Genomic DNA, 26,642 nt, shown 5'->3' on the forward strand with positions numbered 1-26,642 from the left:
ATTTCCTTTAAATCCTCCTTCTCACTAGTCCCTTGGTTACAGAGCATTTCTGAGAAGTTATTTGTGTCCTCTTCTGTGAAGACAGAACCAAAGTATTAATTGCTCTGCCATTTCCTTGTTCCCCATTATAAATTCTCCCGTTTTTGACTGTAAGGGACCTACATTTGTCTTCACTAATCTTTTTCTTTTTACATACTTGTAGAAGCTTTTACAGTCCACTTTAATGTTCCTTGCAAGTTTACTCTCACTCTGTTTTTCCCCTCTTAATAAATCTCTTGGTCCTTTTTTGCTGAATTCTAAACTGCTCCCAATCCTCAGGCTTGCTACTTTTTCTGACAACTTTATATGACTCCTCTTTGGATCTAATACTAACATTAATTTCTTTTGTTAGGCATGGTTGGGCTGCTTTTCCTTTTGTGTTTGTGCGCCAGTAAGGAATATATAACTGTTGCAATTCATGCATTTGTTCCTTAAATGTTAGCCATTGCCTGTCTACCGTCATGCCTTTTAATGAAGCTCCCAATCTATCAAAACCAACTCACTCCTCATACCTTCGTAGTTTCCTTTGTTTAGATTTAGGACCCTAGTTTCGGATTGGACTACTTCACTTTCCATCTTAATGAAGAATTCGATCATGTTACGGTCACTCTTCCCTAAAGGACCCTGCACAACAAGATTATTAATTAACCCCTTCTCATTGCACAATACCCAATCTAGGATAGCCTGTTCCCTGTTGACTCCTCAACGTACTGGTCTAAAAACCATCTCATACACACTCCAGGAATTCATCCTCCACAGTATTATTGCCAATTTGGTTTGGCCAGTCTATATGTAGATTAAAGTCACTCATGATTACTGTAGTACCCTTGTTACATGCATCTCCAATTTCCTGTTTGATCCTATCCCCTACATTACCACTACTGTTTGGAGGCCTATAGACAACTCCCACCAGTGTTTTCTGCCCCTTGTTGCTTCTTAACTCCACCCTGGTTGGGTCTAAACTGCTGTTGGGTAGCATCTATTGCTGACTTCTCTCACCTTATAGAGCACCAAAGAAGGCAACTCCTTTTCTGCACAACTCACAGGATCAATGAAAGCTTAGGCAACGAGGATATGTTGTTCTTACTAATTGTACGTCAAGTAAAAGACCCATTTCAGGAATATTTTGCACATTTGGACAAGGATGGATTTTAAAAGCTGGGTAGAAAAATGTGAGTTGCGTGAGACAGTGTAGAAGAAGCCGGGAATTAAAAACTACATAAAGATGATCTTTGTTATTTTGGTCTTGCCTTCAGTAGTGTCAGATATCTGTCCTCTCCCGTGTTTTCACTTTCTTTTTAGTGAAGACTTAACTTGCCATTTTCTTTTGGGTAGTGACCAAAAGTGGGTTGTCTGGACCCTCAAGTAGTTTCAACCAGCTTTTTAAAAAATATTATAGGCAGCTTTAACTAATGCCCTCATTTGACATCATTTTCACTTCAGTCCGCAGTCAGCGTCACTCCATTTGAACACAGCTACCTTGGAAATTGTGTGCATGTGCTACATAATCTTTTTTCCTATTTTTGATAATTTTCTCCACAAGAAACTGCACTTCTGCATCTGTAAACATTTGTTTCCTGACCTTTTTCTTTTTTCTTCTTTTTCACTTTGATGATTCAGCCATGTGTTCTATCCATTGACTGTTTATCAGTTACACGCACTTCAAACTGAATTTAGATGCCTGATGGAATTGTACAGTGCTCCACCATTGTGGGGCACTGTACAATTCCATGCCACTGTACAAAACCATGCCAGTCTCCATGTTAGAAAATAATATTTTTGCCCTACGCTACTCTGTCACAAAAGAAAACTTACTGCAATGTAAACTGCAAATATGCCAGGAAAATGGGATCAGACATCATTATAAAGTAAATAGATGAGTTTTCAAAACTCCCCATATTAGCATTAATTCACCTTAGTGCTTTTGCACAAAATACCTCCAGTATTTTATATCTATGGTATGGAATAATGCCAAGTATCCACACATTTTTGGCTTGGCTTAAATTTAGTGCATTGGTAATTAGTAAACATGCACAAAAATGTTCCCACATGCTGATATTTTTTAAAAACAAAAATCACTGACTGACAAGACAAAGTCACTTATAGATTTGGTTAAAAAGGAATTAAATCATAGAATCATAGAAGTTTACAACATGGAAACAGGCCCTTCGGCCCAACATGTCCATGTCGCCCAGTTTATACCACTAAGCTAGTCCCAATTGCCTGCACTTGGCCCATATCCCTCTATACCCATCTTACCCATGTAACTGTCCAAATGCTTTTTAAAAGACAAAATTGTACCCGCCTCTACTACTGCCTCTGGCAGCTCGTTCCAGACACTCACCACCCTTTGAGTGAAAAAATTGCCCCTCTGGACCCTTAAATCCCTAACTGACTGCAGTGATAAGTCATGGTTTATGAATACAATGATTTCCACTTCATCTAAAAGAAAGGGAATAGAAGCCCAAGTGAGAAAGGGCTTCATCAAATTTGATGAAAAACGAACAAATTGTTTTTAAGTGATTGCGATGACTTAATATGTTCAACATTTCTGCTCCAAATGGAACACTATAATGCAGGGAAATGACTTGTCAAAGTTGGCAAAGAATTCAAACGGTTTTAAATTATTGAGCTACAAATCAGTGCTCAGATGTCTCTTTCATACTACAAGAGTGAAGAAGTGACTCCATTTGCAACATCAATTCAAGTAGTGAGCCATGTTTATCCAAGTCATCCACATTGCTAGGGATTTCGAAAAGGCATGAAAGGAGTTTTGCTCACTGGCTAGTGGCAGTTTTACTGATTGAAAAAAGATGACTATCCTGTCAACTCTTTTCAATCATTAAAATGTGAGCAACGGTACAACTGGCCAGCAGAGTTTGTTTTTCCAACCGTCAAAACTAACCTGTTTTGGTAAGCTTCACAACAGTAGCTTTTATACAGCAGCTGATGCGTATTGTTACCACTGCAAGATCAACTCTTCCAGGTGATCTTGCCAATCATGCAAATCTCAGATCCACTTTGGTCAGTTTTATACAGCACTTCGGGTGTCAGGTTGGTGTTTGGATATGGCACCTATGCCAAAACTGTAGTGTAAAACTGAACAGTTCTGGTGTCCAGATTATAAAAAGGATATAGAAGCACTGGAGAAGGTGCAAAAAAGATTTACTAGGATGGGGGGATACCAGAACTGAGAGGTTATACCTGTCAGGAAAGATTGGCTGGGAAGACTAAGTATTGACCTGATAGAGGTCTTTAAGATTATGAAAGGCTTTGATAGGGTAGACATAGAGAAGATGTTTCCACTTGCAGGGGAGACCAGAACCAGGTGTCATAAATATAAGATAGTCATGAATAAATCCAATAGGGAATTCAGGAGAAACTTCTTTACCCAGAGAGTGGTTAGAATATGGAACTCGCTACCGCAAGGTGTAGTTGAGGTGACCAGCATAGATGCATTTAAGCGGAAGCTAGATAAACACATGAGGGAGAAAGGAATAGAAGGATATGCCGATAGGGTAAGATGAAGTAGGGAGGGAGGAGGCTCGTGCGGAGCATAAACACCGGCATGGACCTGTTGGGCTGAATGGCCTGTTTCTGTGCTGTACATTCTATGTAATCTTATGTAAAAGCGCTTAGAAATGTAAGACCATAATAAGACCATAAGAGATAGGAGCAGGAGTAGGCCATTCGGCCCCTCGAGCCTGCTCCGCCATTCAGTGAGATCATGGCTGATCTTATTTTTATCTCAATTCCACTTTCCTGCCCTTTCCCCATATCCTTTGACTCCCTTGTGATCAAAAATTTGTCTAACTCAGCCTTGAATGTACTCAATGACTCAGCCTCCACAGCTTTTTGGGGTAAAGAATTCCAAAGATTAACGACCCTCTGGGAGAAGAAATTCCTCCTCATTTCCATCTTAAATGGGCGACCCCTTATTCTGAGACTATGCCCCCTAGTTTTAGATTCCCCCATGAGGGCTAACATCCTCTCAGCATCTACCCTATCGAGTCCCCTCAGAATCTTGTATGTTTCAATAAGGTCTCCTCTCATTCTTCTAAACTCCAATGAATATAGACCCAACCTGTTCAATCTTTCCTCATAAGACAACCCTTCCATACCCGGAATCAACCTAGTGAACCTTCTCTGAACTGCCTCCAATGCAAGTATGTCCTTCCTTAAATAAGGGCACCAGAACTGTACGCAGTACTCCAGGTGTGGTCTCACCAGCACCCTGCACAGTTGTAGCTAGACTTCCCTGCTTTTAAACTCCATCCCTCGAGAAATAAAGGCCAATATTCCATTTGCCTTCTGGATTACCTGCTGCACCTGTATGTTGACTTTTTGTGTTTCATGCACAAGGACACCCAGATCCCTCTGTACCGCAGCATTTTGTAGTATTTCTCCATTCAAATAATATTTTGCTATTTTATTTTTCCTCCCAAAGTGGACGACTTCACATTTTCCTACAATATATTCCATCTGCCAAATTTTTGCCCATTCACTGAACCTGTCAATATCCCTTTGCATACACTTTGGGCCTGATATTACCATGGCAGCGGGTTCGCGGCGGGGGGTCGATTGGGTGCGTGGGTAACATGCCCGGTGAAATCAGTCTGCCCCATGCGCAATCGCAGGCTGATTGGATCCACTTACCTCTTGTTCAGGGTTCCCCGCTGCTGAGCTGCGCGGCGGGCGGGCTGCGCATGCGCAGTAAGGTCTGTCAGCTGGAGGAGCTCTATTTAAAGGGGCAGTCCTCCACTGACTGATGCTGCAAGAAATAGGAAAAATTACAGCATGGAGCAGCCCAGGGGGAAGGCTGCTCCCAGGTTTAATGATGCCTCACTCCAGGTATCATTGGATGGGGTGAGGAGGAGGGGGAGGACAGAGATCTTCCCCCCGGTGGCGGGAGGAAGAGGCCTGCCTCTGCCACCAAGAAGGCCTGGCTCGAGGTGGCAGAGGAGGTCACCTGCACCACCAACATATCGCCCACCTGTACACAGTGCAGGAGGCGCTGCAATGACCTAAGTAGGTCAGCCAAAGTGAGTACACTTACTCATTCCCCTACACTCCATCTGCCACATCACCGCCCCCCCCACCACATCTCCTTCTGCACTGCCAACACTACTCTGTCACATCACCCCTCACACCCACTCAAACCTCATCCTCATCTTACCTGCACTTACTCACCTCGCCAGTACTCATCCCACAACTACCACTCAACCCAATCCTCATACAATCTCATGGCTCTATCTCATACTCACCCTCTCGTGCATCTCTTTCACAGTCAGCCTCACTCAACCTGCCATTACCTGTGGTGCAGCCACAGGGCATGCATCACATATGTGCAGTAGGCAGCATAAGGCAAACATGTCGTGAGCATGAAGGGGATGCACAAGGGTGTTTGAGGGTTTGTAATGGTTTTTACTTATATTGAATTTCTGACCAACTCACATTACTTATTATATTGGCACCACTACGGTCATGTCTTTGCGAATCTTGTCTGGTTTGTGCAATAATGCCTTTTCTTGAGGATCACAATGAAGACCCACACCTGATGCCACCCATTGTGTCACTGCAGAGTGGGTGTAGGTGTATTTGCAGGGCTCTTTTGTGCAGACGACTGAGAGAAGTCGGTGATGTCCCCGGTGGCACCCTGGAAGGATGCAGAGGAGAAGTTGTTGAGGGCAGTGGTGACTTTGACAGCGACAGGTAAGAAGATGGTGCTCGGGCCAGCCGGGAGCAGCTCAGCATGAAGGAGGCTGCAGATGTCCACGACTACATGTCGAGTGACTCTGAGCCTCCATGTGCACTGCTGCTCAGAGAGGTCCAGGAAGCTGAGCCTCGGTCTGTGGACCCTGCGGCGAGGGTTGTGTCTTCTGCGACGCATCTCTCTCTGCGGTTGCCCTCCCTCCTGCTGTACAGGTGGATGTGTCACAGCACTGTGTTGTGGAGCTCCACGTGTCAGAGGTAGACGGCGTGGCCGGTGAGCCTGGTGATGCTGTTCGCCCTCCGAGGAGGTAATGACTGCAGCTACGGCGGCCCCCATCCGGAAGATGTACATCTGAGGGGGTCCGCAAGGTAGGTACATGTGTCTGGACACCGGGGTAAGTGTGCAAGTTGGTGAATTTTGTTGTTAGGAGGAGGGTGGTGGAGGCCAAACTTTGTCCAAAGTGACAGAGCGGCCTCCTGCAATGAGTGAGGGTCTCCCCCCGCCACATGTCAAATGGACCTTTGCAGCTGCCACAGGCTGATGGCTGCCACAGGCTGATGGCTGCCACACGTCGATTTGAACTGGGAGTGTTTCCCCCAGTACGGGAAACAGCCCCAGTTGTTTGTAAAATCCCAACCCTCCTAAAATATCACGTTAATCAGGTCTGTAAGCGACCTGAAATACCAAAATAAATACCTTAAGTGGCACCCCGCAGGCTTTAATTGCCGGCAGGAGTCCCACATGCGGGGGCTGCGTGCGCATGTCAGCGCGTCAGTGGGGAACCCGGAAATGGGACGGGTTGGAGCCGGGCTCCCGCCCCGCCCCGGGAATCCCCGATTTTCGTAGCCCCCCCGCCAGGAACGCACCCGATCGCGGGTGCTAAAATAGAGCCCTTTGTGTCCTCATTGCAACTTGCTTTTCCACCTATCTTTGTATCATCAGCAAATTTGGCCACAAGACACTTTGTTCCTTCATCCAAGTCATTGATATATATTGGAAATAGCTGAAGCCCCAGCACTGAGCCCTGCGGCACCCCACTAGTTACAGATTACCATTTTGAAAGTTACCCTTTTATCCCGACTCTTTTTTTTCTGTTAGTTAGCCAATTCTCTATCCATGCCAATATATTACCCCCAACACCACGAGCTCTTATCTTGTGCAGTAATCTTTTATGTGGCACATTATCGAATGCCTTTTGGAAATCCAAATATACCGCATCCACTGGATCCCCTTTATCCACCCTGCCCATTACTTCCTCAAAGAACTCTAATAAATTTGTCAGACACGATTTCCCCTTCATAAAACCATGTTGACTCTCCTTCATTGTATTATGAGTCTCCAAATGTCCTGGTACTACTTCCTTAAGAATGGATTCGAGCATTTTCCCAATGACAGATGTTAGGCTAACTGGTCTATAGTTACCTGCTTTCTGTCTCACTCCCTTCTTGAATAGAGGTGTTACGTTTGCGGTTTTCCAATCCGCTGGGACCTTTCCAGAATCTAGGGAATTCTGGAAGATTACAACCAATGCATCCACTATCTCTGTAGCCACTTCCTTTTAGACCCTCAGATGCAAGCTATCAGGTCCAGGGGACTTGTCAGCCTTTAGACCCATAAGTTTACCTAGTACTTCTTCCTCTAGTGATAGTGATTGTTTTTAGCTCCTCCCTCCCCTTTGCCCCTTGCCCCTTGATTTTCTACTATTATTGGTATATTATTAGTGTCTTCCACTGTGAAGACAGATACAAAATATCTGTTCAATTCCTCTGCAATTTCCTCGTTTTCCATTATTATTTCCCCAGTCTCATCCTCTAAGGGACCAATGTTTACTTTAGCTACCCTCTTCCTTTTTATTTACTTGGAGAAGCTTTTACTATCAGTTTTTATATTTCTTGCTAGTTTACTCTCATAATTTATTTTCTTCCTCTTTATTATTCTTTTAGTCATCCTTTGCTGGTTTTTAAAGTTTTCCCAATCTTCAGGCTTACCAGTAATCTTTGCCATGTTGTATGCTTTTTCTTTTAACCTGATACCATCCTTGACTTCCTTAGTTAGCCATGGTTGGTTCACCCTTTTTGTGGAGTCTTTCCGCCTAACAGGGATATATTTTTGTTGCGAGTCATAAAATATCTTTTTACATGTTTGCCACTGCTTATCCACCATCATACCATTGAATCTGTTTACCCAGTCCACTTTAGCCAATTCTGCCCTCATTCCTTTATAATTGCCCTTATTTAAGTTTAATACAGTAGTTTCAGACCCAAGATCCTCGCTCTGAAGCTGGATGTGAAATTCTATCATGTTATGATCACTGCTTCCCAAGGGATCCTTTACTTTGAGATCATTAATTAATCCTGTTTTGTTACCCATTACCAGATCCAAAATGGCCTGTTCCCTGGTTGGTTCCCCAACATATTGGTCTAAGAAACAATCCATAATACACTCTATGAACTCCTCCTCAGGGCTATTTATGCCAATTTGATTTGTCCAATCTATGCGAAAGTTAAATCGCCTATGATTATTGCATTACCTTTTTTACAAGCCCCCCTTATTTCCTGATTAATATTTTGCTCTACAGTGTAGCTACTGTTAGGAGGCCTATAAACTATTCCCACCAGTGATTTCTTTCCCTTGCTATTTCTTACCTCCACCCAAATTGATTCGACATCCTGATCTTCTGAGCCAAGATCATTTCTCACTATTATACCAATTTCATCCTTTATTAACAGATCTACCCCACCACCTCTATCCTTCCGAAATGTTAAATAACCCTGAATATTTAGCTCCCAACCTTGGTCACCTTGCAACCACGTCTCTGTAATGGCCACGAGATCATACCCATTTGTTTCTACTTGTGCCGTCAATTCATCCATCTTATTACGAATGGTGCGCGCACTCAGATAAAGAACCTTTAATTTTGTCTTTTTACCATTCATTCCTATCTCGGCCCCATTTGCTATTGCACTCTTATGTTTGGACGCTCTGTCCCTTCCGACATACTCTGTTTACCATTACCCCACCACTTTCCTGTACGACTTCCTTGTCTTTTCTCTTTATCAATCTAAACTTCACCCACCTGAGCACTCCCCCCCTCTTTTTGGTTTAAAGCCTTCTCTACAGCCCTAGTTATTCAGTTTGCCAGAACACTGGTGGCAGCATGTTTCAGGTGAAGCCCGTCCCATCGGAACAGCTCCCTCTTTCCCCAGTACTGTTGCCAGTGCCCCATGAATTGAAACCCACTTCTCCCACACCAATCTTTGAGCCACGCATTCATCTCTCTGATCTGATTTACCCTGTACCAATTTGCTCCATGTGTCAATGGGAGACACAATGCAGCGTGTGTGAACATTTTGAAAAGGGATCCAGCAAGTGATGAGGTAAGAGCATTTATGAAATTTAGTTAAAAGATGAAGTATTTGAAAATTATTACAGTGACGTATCAATTCCTATGGATAGGCGTAAACATTTAGATAGATTGAACATTGTCAATAATTTATGACAAAGGAACTATAGAACAGCTGTGGGCATACACTTAGAATCCATAATTCAAGATAATATTATTAAGCATTTAGTCGTGATGTATTTGTTAAAAGCAAGTTTTTTTGATAAATTCATAGATTTTTGAAATGACTGATTAGATAGATAAAGGGAATGTGGTAGAAGTACTATACATGGATTTTCAGAAGGCATTCACTAGGGTATCTCAGGAGGCTTGTTAGAGAACTTTAGGCACATGGTACAATAGGAAATGTAGCAGTTTGGATAGAAAGCTGTTTTTTTCATTCGTTCATGGGATGTGGGCGTCGCTGGCAAGGCCAGCATTTATTGCCCATCCGTAATTGCCCTCGAGAAGGTGGTGGTGAGCCGCCTTCTTGAACCGCTGCAGTCCGTGTGGTGAAGGTTCTCCCACAGTGCTGTTAGGTAGGGAGTTCTAGGATTTTGACCCAGCGAAGATGAAGGAACAGCGATATATTTCCAAGTCGGGAAGGTGTGTGACTTGGAGGGGAACGTGCAGGTGGTGTTGTTCCCATGTGCCTGCTGCTCTTGTCCTTCTAGGTGGTAGAGGTCGCGGGTTTGGGAGGTGCTGTCGAAGAAGCCTTGGCGAGTTGCTGCAGTGCATCCTGTGGATGGTACACACTGCAGCCAGGGTGCGCCGGTGGTGGATGGGGTGCCAATCAAGCGGGCTGCTTTGTCCTGGATTGTGTCGAGCTTCTTGAGTGTTGTTGGAGCTGCACTCATCCAGGCAAGTGGAGAGTATTCCATCACATTCCTGACTTGTGCCTTGTAGATGGTGGAAAGGCTTTGGGGAGTCAGGAGGTGAGTCACTTGCCGCGAATACCCAGCCTCTGACCTGCTCTTGTAGCCACAGTATTTATGCGGCTGGTCCAGGTCTGGTCAATGGTAACCCCCAGGATGTTGATGATGGGGAATTCGGTGATGGTAATGCCGTTGAATGTCAAGGAAAGGTGGTCAGATTCTCTCTTGTTGGAGATGGTCATTGCCTGGCACTTGTCTGGTGTGAATGTTACTTGCCACTTATGAGCCCAAGCCTGAATGTTGTCCAGGTCTTGCTGCATGCGGGCACAGACTGCTTTATTATCTGAGGGGTTGTGGATGGAACTGAACATTGTGTAATCGTCAGCTAACATCCCCATTTCTGACCTTATGATGAAGCAACTGAAGATGATTGGGCCTAGGACACTGCCCTGAGGAACTCCTGCAGCAATGTCCTGGGGCTGAGATGATTGGCCTCCAACAACCTCTACCATCTTCCTTTGTGTTAAGTATGACTCAAGCCACTGGAGAGTTTTCCCCCTGATTCCCACTGACTTGAATATTACTAGGGTTCCTTGGTGCTCCACTTAGTCAAATGCTGCCTTGGTGTCAAGGGCAGTCACTCTCACCTCACCTCTGGAATTCAGCTCTTTTGTCCATGTTTGAACCAACGATGTAATGAAGTCTGGAGCCGAGTGGTCCTAGCGGAACCCAAACTGAGCATCGGTGAGCAGGTTATTGGTGAGTAAGTGCTGCTTGATGGAATATGTCATCGACAGTGCTATCACTTTGCTGATGATTGAGAGTAGACTGATGGGGCGGTAATTGGCTGGATTGGATTTGTCCTGCTTTTTGTGGACAGGACATACCTGGGCAATTTTCCACATTGTCGGGTAGATGCCAGTGTTGTAGCTGTACTAGAACAGCTTGGCTAGAGGTGTGGCTAGTTCTGGAGCACAAGTCTTCAGCACTACAGCCGGGATGTTGTCGGGGCCCATTGCCTTTTTGTATCCAGTGCACTCAGCCGTTTCTTGATATCACGTGGAGTGAATCGAATTGGCTGAAGACTGGCTTCTGTGATGGTGGGGATATCTGGAGGAGGCCGAGATGGATCATCTACTCGGCACTTCTGGCTGAAGATGGTTGCAAACGCTTCAGCCTTGTCTTTTGCACTCACGTGCTGGACTCTGCTGTCATTGAGGATGGGGATGTTTGCAGAACCTCCTCCTCCCATTAGTTGTTTAATTGTCCACCACCATTCCCTTGATCTGATACGTTGGTTGTGGAATCGCTTAGCTCTGTCTATAGCATATTGCTTCCGCTGTTTAGCATGCACGTAGTCCTGTGTTGTGGCTTTAGCAGGTTGGCACCTCATTTTTAGGTACGCCTGGTGCTGCTCCTGGCATGCTCTTCTATACTCCTCATTGAACCAAGGTTGATCCCCTGGCTTGTTGGTAATGGTAGAGTGAGGAATATGCTGGGCCATAAGGTTACAGATTGTGCTGGGATACAAATCTGCCGCTGCTGATAGCCCACAGCGCCTCATGGATGCCCAGTTTTGAGCTGCTAGATCTGTTCTGAATCTATTCCATTTAGCACGGTGGTAGTGCCACACAACACGTTGGATGGTGTCCTCAGTGTGAAGATGGGACTTCGTCTCCACAAGGACTGTGTGGTGATCACTCCTACCAATACTGTCATGGACAGACGCATCTGCGACAGGTCGATTGGTGAGAGCGAGGTCAAGTAAGGTTTTCCGTTGTGTTTGTTCGCTCACCACCTGCCGCAGGCCCAGTCTGGCAGCTATGTCCTTCAGGATCCAGCCAGCTCGGTCAGTAGTAGTGCTACCGAACCACTCTTGGTGATAGACATTGAAGTCCCCCACCTAGAGTACATTCTGTGCCCTTGCTACCCTCAGTGCTTCCTGCAAGTGGTGTTCAACATGGAGGAGAACTGATTCATCAGTTGAGGGGTGGCCTGATGGTGTTTGACCTGATGTCATGAGATTTCATGGGGTCCGGAGTCAATGTTGAGGACTCCTAGGGCCACTCCCTCCTGACTGTACTTCGCTGTACCGCTAACTCTGGTCGGTCTGTCCTGCCGGTGGGACTGGACATACCCAGGGATGGTGATGGAAGAGTCTGGGACGTTGGCTGAAAGCTATGATTCTGTGAGTCTGGCTATGGCAGGCTGTTGCTTGACTAGTCTGTGGGACAGCTCTCCCAATTTTGGCACAGATCCCCAGATATTAGTGAAGAGGACTTTGCAGGATCGACTGGGCTTGGTTTGCCTCTGTCATGTCTGGTGCCTAGTGGTCTGTCCGGTTTTATTCTTATTATGACTTTTTGTAGCGAGATTGTACAACTGAGTGGCTTGCTAGGCCATTTCAGAGGGTGATTAAGAACCTACCACATTGCTGTGGGTCTGGAGTCATATTTAGGCCAGACTGGGTAAGGACTGCAGGTTTCCTTCCCTAAAGGACAAGAGTGAACCAGTTTTTTTTAATTCCAGATTTTATTTAATTAATTAAATTTAAATTCCCCAGCTGCCGTGGTGGATTTGAACTCATGACTCCAGATTATTAGTCCAGGAACATAACCACTATGCTACTGTGCTCATATCTGGTTGATGGGCAGGAAACAAAGAGGGGCAAATGGCTGTTGCTCGGATTGGAAATGGTGTACTCCCAAGGATCAGTGCTGGAGTATGTTCTCGGAGTATGTAGATAAATTGGACTTAGTTGTGGGGAACACAATCTTGAAATTTGCTCTTGACACAAAAGGTTTGGTAAACAGTGAGAAGGATTGTAAAAAATCTTTAGGAAAAAAGCCAATAGAATTCTGGCTCTTATAAATAGGGGGATAGAGTACAAGAGAAAGGAAGTAATGAAAAATTTGCACAAAACTTTCGTTAGGCCACAGTTTGAGTACTGTGTACAGTTTAGGGCATCCCATTATAGAAAGGACATTAAAACCATAGAGACCATGCAGCTTAGATTCACCAAGATGATGCCAGAGATGGGAAACTATACTTATAAGGAGAGACTTCAGATACTGTGACTATTTCCATGGCAGCAGAGAAGGTTGAGGACATTTAATAGAGGTTTTTATAAATTATGAAAAGTTTTGATAGCAAATAAGAAAAGACTATTGGGGAATCAATGACGAGGGATTCATCAACTTAAAGTTATCACTAAGAGAGTGAGGAGAGAAGTTAGGAGAAATTGATTTATACAGTGCGTTGTTGGAACATAGAATGCTTTGTCACAGGGAGTGATTGAGGCAGAAACCATTGGACCTTTTAAGGGAAAATTGGATAAACATGTGAAGCAGAGGAAGATACAAAGCTACAAGGAGAGAGAAGGGCAGTGGGATTAGTTTTGTATTTCTCTAGCAAAGAACAGACACAGACGTGATAAGCCAAATGGCCTCCTTCTGTGCTGTAAACACCTATGGTTCTATGGAAGGATTTGTAATTTAATTTTACTTTTTTTCCCCCCAATTTTCTCCTCTCTATCTTTGAAGGCACTGACTTGTGCTGCGGTAGATTTCAGGTACCTCAATCAAGTGGCTATTATTCATGTGTTAGCCTAGAAAGCGAGTATTAGCAGACTATTTGACCATGGTGCTCTTCACAATTGACCACGTGCATCCTGTCATCACCCAACACCCACTCACACTTTCCAGTGGAGATCACTGGATAGCAATCGGAGTCAGAACCCTGGGTAATTTTTCCCCTTCCTAGTCCAGGAGCACCGAGGCCTAACTGTAGCTCCTAACTGCTGCCCCAATTGAGATCATCTACCTCAGCATTGAACAAGAGGTGAACCTTCAGGATTGCATGGCTTAGTGCTATACCAGTTGATTCCCTTACTCATTGAGCATTCAGAAGTGATTTTAGCTTTGCATGCTGAATTTAAAAAAATGAATTAAGTTATTTTTTCATTTTGATCTTCCTAGAGAATTCCCAAGACAACACGGCAATCATGTGACCTGCTTTAGACTCCATTAATATTGTATTGTAACTTGTTGCTTCAAATTGCACAAGAGTGATTCTCCCTCATTCTCCATCTATTGTTGTGAGGAAGCACCTAGCTTCTTTTCAGTAGTTCTCTCTCTAACAGTAGATAATGGGATGATGAATCTGCTAAGCAAAGAATCATGAAGATGTCTTATCCCACAGCACAGTGCATTGGTGCACCATTGTACTACGTTAACTGGTTGTCATCTTGGGAAATTAACTTCTATGTTCTGGAAAACCAAAGCACACTTTCAGCACCAATGCAAATATGCTAAGACACAGATTCAGTTCCCCTTGTGTACTAATTTCCAAATAATGCATCACTGTGGATACTCTGCTTATTACTTTCCCATAGCTGGGAGAGAAAATTTGAGGAAAAGTATCTTGTGAACCCCCTAGAAGCTGACTTCAGGGATATATTGATGTAGGTTGCTAGGCTGTCTTGTTGGTTGTCGGAGCTCATGGGCACTGTGAGACCAGAGCAAGAAGAAAAAGGGAGAAAAACAGGAATTTCATAATCTCAAAAAAAAACAGCTGGTGAAACACTTTTAAGCTCTTGAGGGCACATATCTCAACAGAACACATGCTTAAGTAGCTGTTATTCACTTGTGAGCCATGAAACTGAACAGCAGCATGCCATTCTACCACAGGGAGCATCATTGCCAAGCCCAACCCTGTCCTCAACTGACATTCACACAAACAGCGCACTTCCAACAGGAATTATTCAACAGCCTAATTTCCTCTCTCCACCACAAGAGTGCAAAGAGCAATTGCAGTTTCTGTACCACTGCTCCAGCTGGATGAGCTAACTCAGCACAGAAAGGGGAAGAAAATTGAACCTTCTAGGTCTGTATGGCTCAGCTATTCACCGGTTAAACGCATTGAGCATCGGGTCCCTTGACCACACTCATTTTTGAAAATATTTCCGCATCTAACGAGGGGAGAAACTTAACAAGGTTTGGCCAAATCTGGCAAAGCTCTATTGAGTTATTAAAGTGACAAGCTACCATTCACAGACAGTCAAACATAGATAATGGCAACGAAGCCAGACATTTTTTCTAGAAAGGACCATTTTTCACTTCTGTATCTAACTTATCATAACGGATAAATTATCATGGATGAACACAATTTCTAGAGAAAATGCCAACCTTTATTCCACTCTGGACCAGCTTGTGTATGTCGAAGAATGATTCCTTCAGTAATTCTCCATCAGCAGTGTAAATCTTCACAAAACCTTCCTTTTCCAAGATGAAGAGTCTTTGCGATCCATCCCCACAATGCGCTAGTCCAGTAGGCTGCCGAAGTCCACTGATCACTTCATGAAGGCAGTAACAATTTTTTTTATGTTTTCTAAACAAATAATAAAATATTTCATTATCCCTGATGATGGCTGGATTTATTTTATCCAGAAAACAATTTGGCTATCTTGGTTACTTAAAAAAAACACAAGAATACTACAAAAGAAAATATATCAAGTACTCAAACAAATTTTCAAAGTTCAACAATAGACTGTAAAGCTTTTATTTTTCTTTAATACTTTTTTATAGACATTCAAAATTCACTGTGTGCGTGTGTTTCTATTTTGTTTATAATATAAAAGCTACCTTCAGCTTTGAAATGAGCCTAGCCTGTTTGGACAAAAGTCTCACCTCTCTATGGGTTATAAGGTTCCCAAGTGGAATAAGTTTAACTAGTTTCAATCCCTGAAATTTCTGATGCAACTCCACCCACAAAATTGTCCATAACTTATCAGTAGTTAGCCCTATTACACCACCATTTCTATAGTGAAATTATGCTCATAGTGGTATAAATTCAGTACAAAATGCATTGTATAAAAGTACTAACACCCAAACTGTAGAAGCTCAGTGAGATACTGAGATCAACCTAAGGTGGTGGTCTGACACTGCAGTAGTGCTATGTTGATTCCAGCACAGCAGTTGGACCTGGTGCAATGGGCTAGAATCCAACGAAAATCATGTTACAATGTTGTGGCCTGTACCAAAGCCATCCTCTGCTTACTTGCTTGAGTAAATCCGCCCCTTGGGTCGGTAGACAATGCGTTGCTTCCTCTGAAGCAAGGAATACCATTGCACATGCACAAGTATTCCATATATATTCATTTGGTCTTTCAAGAGATGTTCATTTGTACGGAACTGGTATAATCAAGTTGGTGTGAGTGAGGCAACATTGCCAGTGTTTCTCACTCTCACTGCTACTGTTGTTATAATAAATGGATAAATCTTACAGATATGGAAAATTGAAAAATCACAGTGGTTCAGTAGGAGATGCTATTGTAAGGTCTAACCAATGCTCCACCTGACTTGAGTGCATTTTGTTTCTGGCGATTGGTGCAAAAATAACTCCTTTTCTCCTTACCATAATGAATATATATTAAAAAAAAATCACACTTTTTACAACATCTAGACTGCTATAATTATTCATAGAACTTATATAGTATTTGTTACATTTTTTTCCATACAGCTGAACTATGCATAAACAAAATGTAAGAAGTAGGGTTGAGTTTTCAGGATTTTGGTTTCCGATGGCTAAAGCCAAATACTTCAGGTTTCTGATGATTCAATCTCCGGCTTCAGAGAGCTATACCAATTGAGTAAATCCAAAGTTTGGATCAGAATTTGGCCTTGGACCATCAGAATTCGATTGGAAACCAAATGCAGAAACCAAAGCCATATTTCAGACATGTCATCTCAGTGAGAAGTCATTTCATTAGAATTTCAATGTTGAAGTGGTCTGCAATATAGCAACTTGAACTCACTGAGACCCACAGGACATCACATATTCTTATCGATCTTTCAAGGGTGTGAAAGGTTGATAAGCCATGTAGGCTGTAAGCATGTGTTGTAAAAAAATTTCTTAAGAGTGTGATAGTCTAACTATTCAATGAATAATGTCGGATATTGTATTAACATGTCTAAGTTCCATGTTTGCAAAAATCAGAGGTTTATATTTTAAGGATATGATCAAAACTCCATTGGATGTTAAAGAAAGAACTCAGACAAAACTTTGTTCTACAGACATTGTCGGTATTTTTAAGATTCCATACCATTGGATAGCAAATGAATATTTTCAGTGTTTCTTACACGTGATATTCTAATTATTCTACTTGTCTTTACTATCGTTTGGAATGCACAAAACAAATAGACCATCAAGAAACATTTTACATATGTTTAAATAAAAAGGAAAAAATCCTGCAACTGCTTGAAAGCTGAAACAAGAATAGAAAGTGCTGAAAATAAACTGCAAATCAGTCAACATCTATAAAAGGAAAAGACAGGTTAACATTACAGGTGCACAGTGACAAAGGGTTACACCCAAAACGTTAACTTGCCTTTTCTTTTTACAGATGATAACTAATTTGCTGCGTATTTCCAGCATTTTCTGTTTTAGTTTAACATATGTTGAATACTGTGTTAATTTATACTGGTTAAATATTATGTTTCAGAACTGCATAAAAATTAGCTTGAAGAACTAAGGTGGCTATTTGCTCAAAACCTTCCAGAATTATTTGAAATGTTGTATCTTGTGTCCCTGCCCTTTTTGATTTCTAACCACTCAATTCATAATCACGTTCTTGGTGGTGGTCCTTTCTGACCACCCATAAGGAGAATTCCTAAAATCAGAAGGTATTTATTTGCACCCTGTGATTAGAGAAAAATTAATCTATAACACTGAGTTAGCATAATTTGGATAAGCATTTGTACTTTTCAGGGTTTGACTTTACAGCCCCCTAAGTTAATTTAATTAATTATTAAAAACAAAAAATATCAATCCTTGACTGTGGGGAATAACAGATACAGTAAATAAGGATGATGAGTTATGACATAATCTGGACTAATTAGAAACTGTACAAAACTGAACTTTGGTACAAAGCATCAATCTTCTGTTAAAACTTATATTCTACCACCTTTACATTCCTGACATAGACTTTTACCCCTTATTATCCCACTGCTGCTTCTCAGCACCATAAGAATAACAAAGACTAAGGCTCAAACTTTACCACAGCATCTATTATCACTGGTGTATGACTTTGTTACTGTTGTGTGCAAAATTGGTCTTGCTCCAGTGCTGCACTGTGCTCCCTCTGCACATTCTTTCCACTCTCCTACCTACCCCAGCTGACTTGGGGAACTCATCCATGGGAATTAGATGTACAACAAGACCGATCAATCTATCATTCTGTACCACAACCCATGAGTACCATCACATTTGTGCAGTGTGCCACACTACCCAAAGTAGCAACCTTTTAAAACTCTCAAAGAGTGATGTTTGAAACAGGTCTCCATCAGAGTTGTAGCTTTTGTGTCATATGTTTCACTACACCATCTATCCACAGCAAATACAATGCTGGTAAGATAATTCGACAACACCGAATACAGAACTGCATGATTAACTTTAATAGGGCTGCAATATAATTTTAGCAGAATTTTTTTTAGAAAGGTGTTCAGAGAATAATATACTGTGAATTAAGAAATAAATGATCCACAGTTCCAATTAAAGTATTATTTTAATCATATAGTAACAAGCGTTACAAAATTACTGATTCTTTTACATGCGATATGATTTTCTATCCTTGCAACTTTTTAAAATCCCTTACTTTCTGCCTTTTTCTTTAATTCTTCCTGGGACAAATAACTGGTTCTGGCTGACTCCCCTCTCTCCCTGGTTCTGCCTGACTCCCCTCTCTCCCTGGTCCTGGCTGACTCCCCTCTCTCCCTGGTCCTGGCTGACTCCCCTCTCTCCCTGGTCCTGGCTGACTCCCCTCTCTCCCTGGTCCTGGCTGACTCCCCTCTCTCCCTGGTCCTGGCTGACTCCCCTCTCTCCCTGGTCCTGGCTGACTCCCCTCTCTCCCTGGTCCTGGCTGACTCCCCCCTCTCCCTGGTTCTGGCTGAATTCCGTCTCTCCCTGGTCCTGGCTGAATTCCGTCTCTCCCTGGTCCTGGCTGACTCCCCCCTCTCCCTGGTTCTGGCTGACTCCCCTCTCTCCCTGGTTCTGGCTGACTCCCCTCTCTCCCTGGTTCTGGCTGACTCCCCTCTCTCCCTGGTTCTGGCTGACTCCCCTCTCTCCCTGGTTCTGGCTGACTCCCCTCTCTCCCTGGTTCTGGCTGACTCCCCTCTCTCCCTGGTCCTGGCTGACTCCCCTCTCTCCCTGGTCCTGGCTGACTCCCCTCTCTCCCTGGTCCTGGCTGACTCCCCTCTCTCCCTGGTCCTGGCTGACTCCCCTCTCTCCCTGGTCCTGGCTGACTCCCCTCTCTCCCTGGTTCTGGCTGACTCCCCCCTCTCCCTGGTTCTGGCTGACTCCTCCCTCTCCCTGGTCCTGGCTGACTCCCCTCTCTCCCTGGTCCTGGCTGACTCCCCTCTCTCCCTGGTCCTGGCTGACTCCCCTCTCTCCCTGGTCCTGGCTGACTCCCCTCTCTCCCTGGTCCTGGCTGACTCCCCTCTCTCCCTGGTTCTGGCTGACTCCCCTCTCTCCCTGGTTCGGGCTGACTCCCCTCTCTCCCTGGTTCTGGCTGACTCCTCCCTCTCCCTGGTTCTGGCTGACTCCCCCCTCTCCCTGGTTCTGGCTGACTCCCCTCTCTCCCTGGTTCTGGCTGACTCCCCTCTCTCCCTGGTCCTGGCTGACTCCCCTCTCTCCATGGTTCTGGCTGACTCCCCTCTCTCCCTGGTTCTGGCTGACTCCCCCCTCTCCCTGGTTCTGGCTGACTCCCCTCTCTCCCTGGTTCTGGCTGACTCCCTCTCTCCCTGGTTCTGGCTGACTCCCCCCTCTCCCTGGTTCTGGCTGAATTCCATCTCTCCCTGGTTCTGGCTGAATTCCTTCTCCCCCTGCAGGGACCTTACTTTGCACCTTCTTCAACATCAACAACAACCAACATTAGGAACTGACTGTCTGAGGAATTGTGTGTGGGAAAGCCACATCCTACCAACACACTGTACCATTATACTTAATTGTAAAACTACAATAGGGGATCCTGCGGTTAAAGGGGTCAACTATTAGTTTATTATCCCTCCTAGTAATTTTAAAAAAATTTGAACAAAAGTGTTCAGCCAGAAAAAAAGTAAATGTAGCATGCACATACATGTGGAACTGCAATAGAAAGGAATTCACTTCAGGGAGAACATTACTTATGCTGGTAATAAACTTCAACAATGTTTTAAATTTTGTTAAAGTTCTATGACAAAGCAAACCATCTGGCAGCACAATAGTGCAGCGTAAGCTGACATGTAGCTGGTTCAGCGTCATGACTACAAAGACTATACAGTTTTTCTAAATCAAACAGCAGTTATCTTATTGAACCTGTTGATCTGTTTCATTTCATGGTAATCATCCATCTGGTTTAAATAGTTGGAATCTGGTCCTTGCACTTGTTTTCTGGGAGAGTCTGGAAAGCACATCCCACTGTCCTTTGCTGCATAAAGGTTGCAGAACTCATCTGAAGTGGTTTGGAATAGTCCTGGAAAACAGATGTTAAACAAATTATTGGAGTTTACACTATTAAAATGCTCGCATGTGCAACAAGAATAGTTGAAGTCAAGCTTTTACTTTAAAGAATCAAAGAAGAAACAGTATATTGCTTTGTTTTGAAAGATAATACATTTTAAAATAATTCTCATTGGCATTATCTTGATATATACAGTGGACAATTGGTAATATTTTTTGTGGTGAATAACTACCTAAAGTATAACAAGTTATTTTATTTTTCAAAGTTAAAAGAAAATCAAAGTGTTTTTTTTTAAAACACACATTTGAAAGAATTCTACTCTTTTTCAGTGCATCAGTGTCTGTGCCAATGCATGTCCTGTCATATACTGAAGCCTTTAAAGTGTTATTTCATTTGGTGGTAGCATGCATAGTTTCTTTAAATATAAAAGTAATTTTTTATGAGGTTCCCACATTACTTTGTCAACAAATTGCCATTATGGCCAGGATTGTCTCATATAGAACGAGTATACCATGGAAGTTTCATCCATAGTTTGAAAGAGGAGTGAACAGGAAACAGTAACAGAGTTAGGGGCATGCCAGAATTTTTTTCTTTTTCTGATAACAAGACTCAACCCGGTCTTTAAACTGAATTAAAATAATAGCATTATCATTGGTTCCAGCTCCTCAGCATTCATATGGAGGGCGATATAAAACGTGACAAATCATTTATGCACCCCACACATTGACAAATGCATAAAATTCAACTCCTCCTCAATCTATTTTGACTGTTGTGGGTTGTGATTATCCTGATGAGGCAAAATAGACAGACCAATTCTCATGAGTTTTATGTGTTATGAAACACTGACTCATCATAAATAGGGGATGTACAATAGGAATGGTGCCAGATTTATCTTTCAAGAAAGGAGAATCTCATAACTTTTAAGTAACAAAGTCATGAGTGAGTTATAAAGGTCTTTGGCATGATTGAAACAATGTTTACATTTCGCCTTGCCGTTTGTCCCTTTGATTTAAAATTTAGACACAAACCATTTATTTTCCCAGAATGTATATCACTTCACAGCTGAAGTGGTAGGTAGGCAACCTGCTCTCCGGCCTCTTTCTCTGCCCCTATTTCCTTATTCCTTGTGGCTTTTTTCTTACTGGGTTCCCTGGTGCCAAGAACAGTTTCATGCTGTGTGGAGAATCACAGACACAAACCCTCTTCCTGCTCTGCATGGGACAGCACATGGGAGTACCAGCAAGCTTGTCATTCCACCAATCTTCAATGTAGACAGTTTTAAATTCAATGCAAAGGGTTTTTCTTCAGTGTATTGAAAGTCAAAAAGGTATATTTTCCTCTTCACTATTTTTAGCAAAAAAGTGGATGCAAGTATAAAGCAGTGTTCCACACCTCATACTCATCTCTACTTTTTCTATAAAAGCAGCAAGGGGAAATATACCTCCTAAGTATGATATCAGAAATAATGTATGGGACAAACTTTGTCACTGTCTTTCTACAGTGTAGATAATATTAATGTATCCCAGATTGTTAACACTGATTTGTATAATTTTTAATATTTTATTTTACCTGCTCCCTTTTTAATTCTTTTGCCTGCTTCGATTCCAATGCCCCCTCTCTGCTGTGCAATACATGATTACTTAGCAGACTGGATAGGACAAGCAATTCCTGAATCCAGGAAGTTAACAATAGCAACACACACAGGCTCACCCACCAATTGCCTATCCCTCTCCAGACAGCCTATCTGAGCCTGGGAATTTATCACATGAAGAAACACCATTGAGTACTCTTTGTGTGAGGCATAACAATAGACAAATCATATCCTACCACTTTGTGGCCAAATACATCACTGCACTAATATAGTGAACCACCAGGCCACCCACCACTGTAGCATCTTAATTACATATTATAAACCTGAAGATTCAGATTTTGTTAATTGGCTGTGTGTTGTAAACAACACCTGACTGTGATGTGTAAATGTATGATAAACTGTAATTATTTTCATCAATGATTTCAACACTATCATAATTATGATGAAAAAATATTTCAAATGAGTAGCAAAACTTCTACAAAAAAGATCCTCAGAGTAATGCACTGTATACTTTTAACACATTATAAAGTGTTATGCAATTACCTATTCGTTGATATGAAGTCAAACGACTTCTTTGAAATTAAAGATTGTGCAGCCAGAAGTATTAATAATACTGAAAAGAAACTTTTTAAGCTTAAAAGAACAAAAGAAATCCTCAATTTTTTGACAATTTTCTTTGATTCATTAGCTCCTGTTGCATATTTCTCTGGAAACTTAATTCTAATTGGATACTTTAAACAAATACAATTAGGGTGCTTGTCAATGATCACTCTGTCAACAAAATTTGTTTTCTATCGTTGGTATCAAAACAACAGCTTTCAATTAGCACCGACCTCTGCAATAGCAAGCGGTGCCACATGCTGATTATAAGCATCTGTCTAACATAGGAAAATCGTCTAGCTCGGCTGAAAAACAGGCTGCTAGTTCGCTTATGCACACCCCTGAGCCCCATCCATGTCCCAGTGCTAAAGTTATGCTTTCATCTGGTTATCTTCCAAGACAACCTGGGTGGTCACCCAAAGCACTTGACATCTTGATGCACTTCAGCAGTTTTACATATACACAAACTTTGTAGAAAAATAAATTTGTCATTCGTCACCACATATGTTGATCTGGGGAGAAAGGTTCCTGTGGCACCAGCTCCTGTGCTGCTCAAGACTCTCCAATTAACTCTTTTGCTCAGTTCAACTGCAATTTTAAAAAAGTTAAGTAGCAAGTCACAAAAAAAAATGCGGATGAGGTCACAGGGTCAGGGATTAGTTAATTTTTTGAGTGGGAAAAGCGTACAAAAATTCCCCAATGCTTTATTGTTTGTGCATAATATCCACCAAAATCTAATCTGTTATGACTGCCTAGCAAGCAGACTTGGAAAATGTGACCCCCACGCCCCCCCCCCCCCCCACTCCCTTTCAGTCTGCAGGGAATGTGATAAAGAGTAAGAACCAGCTGTATGCAGGGAGCTGTGGAAAAAAAAAATCAGTAGTTTGTGGATAAAATAATAATATTTTCATTTTCCAGGAAACTTTGGAAAATCTGTGAAACCACACCAAAGGAAATGAAGAGCTCTGCTTAAGAAGCTTTTCCTTTTTTTAAAAAAACAAAAGTCCTGCACTGAATTTAAATGCAAGATATCATTAAAAATACAAGCCTTGCTGCAAAAGGACTCGTCTCTATCACAGAATGAGACGCAGAGTGAAATACCATGCATCTGGTATCTTGTATTTATTAGAGCAGAATGAAAAGGAATTACTTCAGCTATTACAGCAGCAACAGTACTGTATTATTAAAGCTGCTTTTAATTGTGAAAAGGGACACGGTGGGGTGGCAGCAGCCTTTTCTGAATGTTACTACAGCTCCAAGCAGGATGGCAGCAGCATCTGCCAGCAGTACTGAAGTAATGACTTTTCAGTCAGCATTCGTTTTGCTTAATGGTGCCCATGACCACCCCCTTTCACAGTAATAAGCACACCAGAGGACCATGGCTCTGCTATGGATACCCCCCACATTGATTCATCACGTATCAAAAAAAGGATGAGATTTATATGATTTCAGGGGTTCATTGTCCTGTTGCCTTTATTACCTGCTATATGACTTCTGCAGGCAAAGTAGAGCTGTTTGCAATAATCTCTGCACAACATGGGAAGAACTAGCTCATTGCCTGATGCTCCTTCCCGGTCAGGTAAGTGAAATAAATTCTGTGCATGTGGTGAACATTGGGCACACTTGATTTCCTCCAGCAGCTTTGCACATTCTGTGTTGTTTGTAACAGAAAATATCTGAAAATCAAACAGCAGAAAGAAGTAAGCAAAAGCAAACTGAATAAAAAAAATACAATAACACTCAGGCTTAGAGAGAATATCTGTTTTACATAGGATCTTTACTGTACCTTCTTGCCTTTTAATACAGGTGAAAGAATTTTTCCCTTATTTTAAATCTAGTGAATCAACTAATAGTAAACGTTTTCTAAATTCCGGAATTTATTTGCTGTTTCTTTTCTCCCGTAAACTGGAGTATGAATTGAATAAAAGTTTTAAAGGAAAAACTAGGGAGCGTCAATATCAAAAATTCCAAATGTCACAGCACATTAGAAAAGCTTTACTCAGGCCACAACAATATGTATGTTTTCCATTATGTTACGATCCTACCCCAAAACCCCCCACTGTAGGAATTCTCGGTGGGAGTTCTGCTGATGCCCTCTTGATCTGCAATGTTCTGAAGTGCGATTATAAAACTTAAAAGAAATAATAATGCTCATAAAATACATCATTCAGCTCCATATGATTACAAATTTCCTCAAGTAACTTTCAACAGAAAAATATTTACTACAGCTAAATTAAATTACTGTGGGAGTGTTGGCAGATTACATGTTTTTGTTTATAAATATACTGAAATTGCTAAAACCACTTAATAACATTCTTTTCTTGGATGCCTAATTTTCCATCTCTGTAAAGTAATTTACATTGTTTTCTCCTTTACTTTGTTGTACATGTTACCAATTTACAGTTAGCACAGTTGGACTAAACTGAGTACAAGCATACTATCTGTAAAATAATTTAATGCTTACACCATTTATTATGAACTGAGCAGCAGTGGGCAGTCTATGAAAAGGAATTTCATCTCCGCATGCACATAATTTCAGCTTGTTTTGTATAGGTATAAGAAAAAAAGTCACCTTTTTACATATCTGAAGCAGTACAATTTTAATCCAAACTTGTCATAATTAACGTTCCATTTGGAAGAAAATCCAGTGTTACAACCACCATAGAGACTAAACTGCAGCCAAATGCCTTGCACATTATTCTTCATAAGATTATCCAAAAGAAAGTGCTGCTTCTTGAAAAATAACAGCTTATTTCAATCATTCCCTAAATTTCTGAAGCTAAAATTACAATTCAGATATTTCTTTTTTATATATTTTTTTAAAAAGGCATAGTGACTTACATGCACTGAAAAAAAACAAAATAATTCAAATTTTGCTTGCCAGCTGTCAACTAACATGCTCCTCTGCTGGCCATTACAGACCCTAAATTCACTATAAAAGGTATTTCTTACAGAGACATACACTGCTACAGATTCTAATCATTGCAATCACTTTTACTATTTCTGGAATGTGTTTTTGGTCACATATAAACCAAACAATAGATTAGGCAAAAGGATTATATAAATTATCTGAAATGAAATACAGTATTTTCTCTATTTTTATTTCATGCTGTTTCCACACAGTGGGACTGTAGCATTTTGCTCTGTGTGAGGTCTGCAGGGTATATACCCATGAAGAGATAGATAGAGCCATCATTATAACACACCCCCGATGTTCTCTCCCACTGGAAACAATGGGAGTGCACACAGGGCAATACAAGCAAGCAATGACTGGCCCTGTGCATCTGTTGCATGCGTAGTAGAACTAGCTACCATTGTCTTCAATGAGAGAAAGTACAGATAGATCATGTGAAGTACAATAAAGGATGCATCTCAAACTTTATTTAAAAAATGCATGAAGCTAAAGTTTAATTTTTTTGCGCCAGTTGTCCGAAGACATTAAAGGTAGACCATGAAAAAAAGGCATGGATCAGGAGAATCTCTCTCCTGAAAAACTTCATTGGTGCTACTCACTTCACTTGCCCTTGGGTCCACAAAACAGTCTCAGTCCTGAAACTCCATACCATGTATTTCGACCTCCTGTTCCCCCTCACTCACAGTAGTTTACTCATAAGGCAATAATAGCATGCTACCAGTGTGTTTTTCTATTGAAGGGGGTGCAGCTTTGACATGATTACTTTTATTTAATTAGTTGATCTCTTGTAGAGCTGTTTACAGATTTATAGGTAAATTCACTGATCCCAAGCTCTCAGTGGGCAGTTACACGCAAAAGGAGCATGGATCAGAGAATCAGCTCCACAGCAATGTTACCCTATCTCGGACCCACATTCCCTTCTAATGCAGCTACCCACAGGGAGTATAGTATTGGTGAATTTGCCCTTGTATAAGTTGGGCTGTATCTCCTCACTGCTGCTATGGGAGGTGCTCAACATAGTGTAATTGGAAGT

At 42.1% G+C, this 26,642-nt stretch overlaps 1 protein-coding gene across 8 annotated transcripts in view; it reads right to left on the reverse strand.

Moving 5' to 3' along the window:
- The window catches only part of hhip (hedgehog interacting protein), a 169,810-nt gene that overhangs the window by 137,324 nt on the left and 5,844 nt on the right, over nt 1-26,642 (reverse strand). For all 8 annotated transcript variants that reach the window (XR_010964347.1, XR_010964346.1, XM_067992444.1 and 5 more), the window contains exons 2-4: nt 24,176-24,371; nt 20,360-20,516; nt 15,196-15,397 (exon numbers count right to left, since the gene is read on the reverse strand). Coding sequence is in view for 6 of the 8 variants with exons in the window: in XM_067992444.1 (XP_067848545.1) it covers nt 15,196-15,397; nt 20,360-20,516; nt 24,176-24,371 (555 nt within the window). In the remaining 2 variants the exon portion in view is untranslated. The remainder of the gene's footprint in view (nt 1-15,195; nt 15,398-20,359; nt 20,517-24,175; nt 24,372-26,642) is intronic.

The sequence above is a fragment of the Heptranchias perlo genome, chromosome 1 (assembly GCF_035084215.1).
Source record: "Heptranchias perlo isolate sHepPer1 chromosome 1, sHepPer1.hap1, whole genome shotgun sequence".
Classification (NCBI taxonomy): domain Eukaryota; kingdom Metazoa; phylum Chordata; class Chondrichthyes; order Hexanchiformes; family Hexanchidae; genus Heptranchias; species Heptranchias perlo.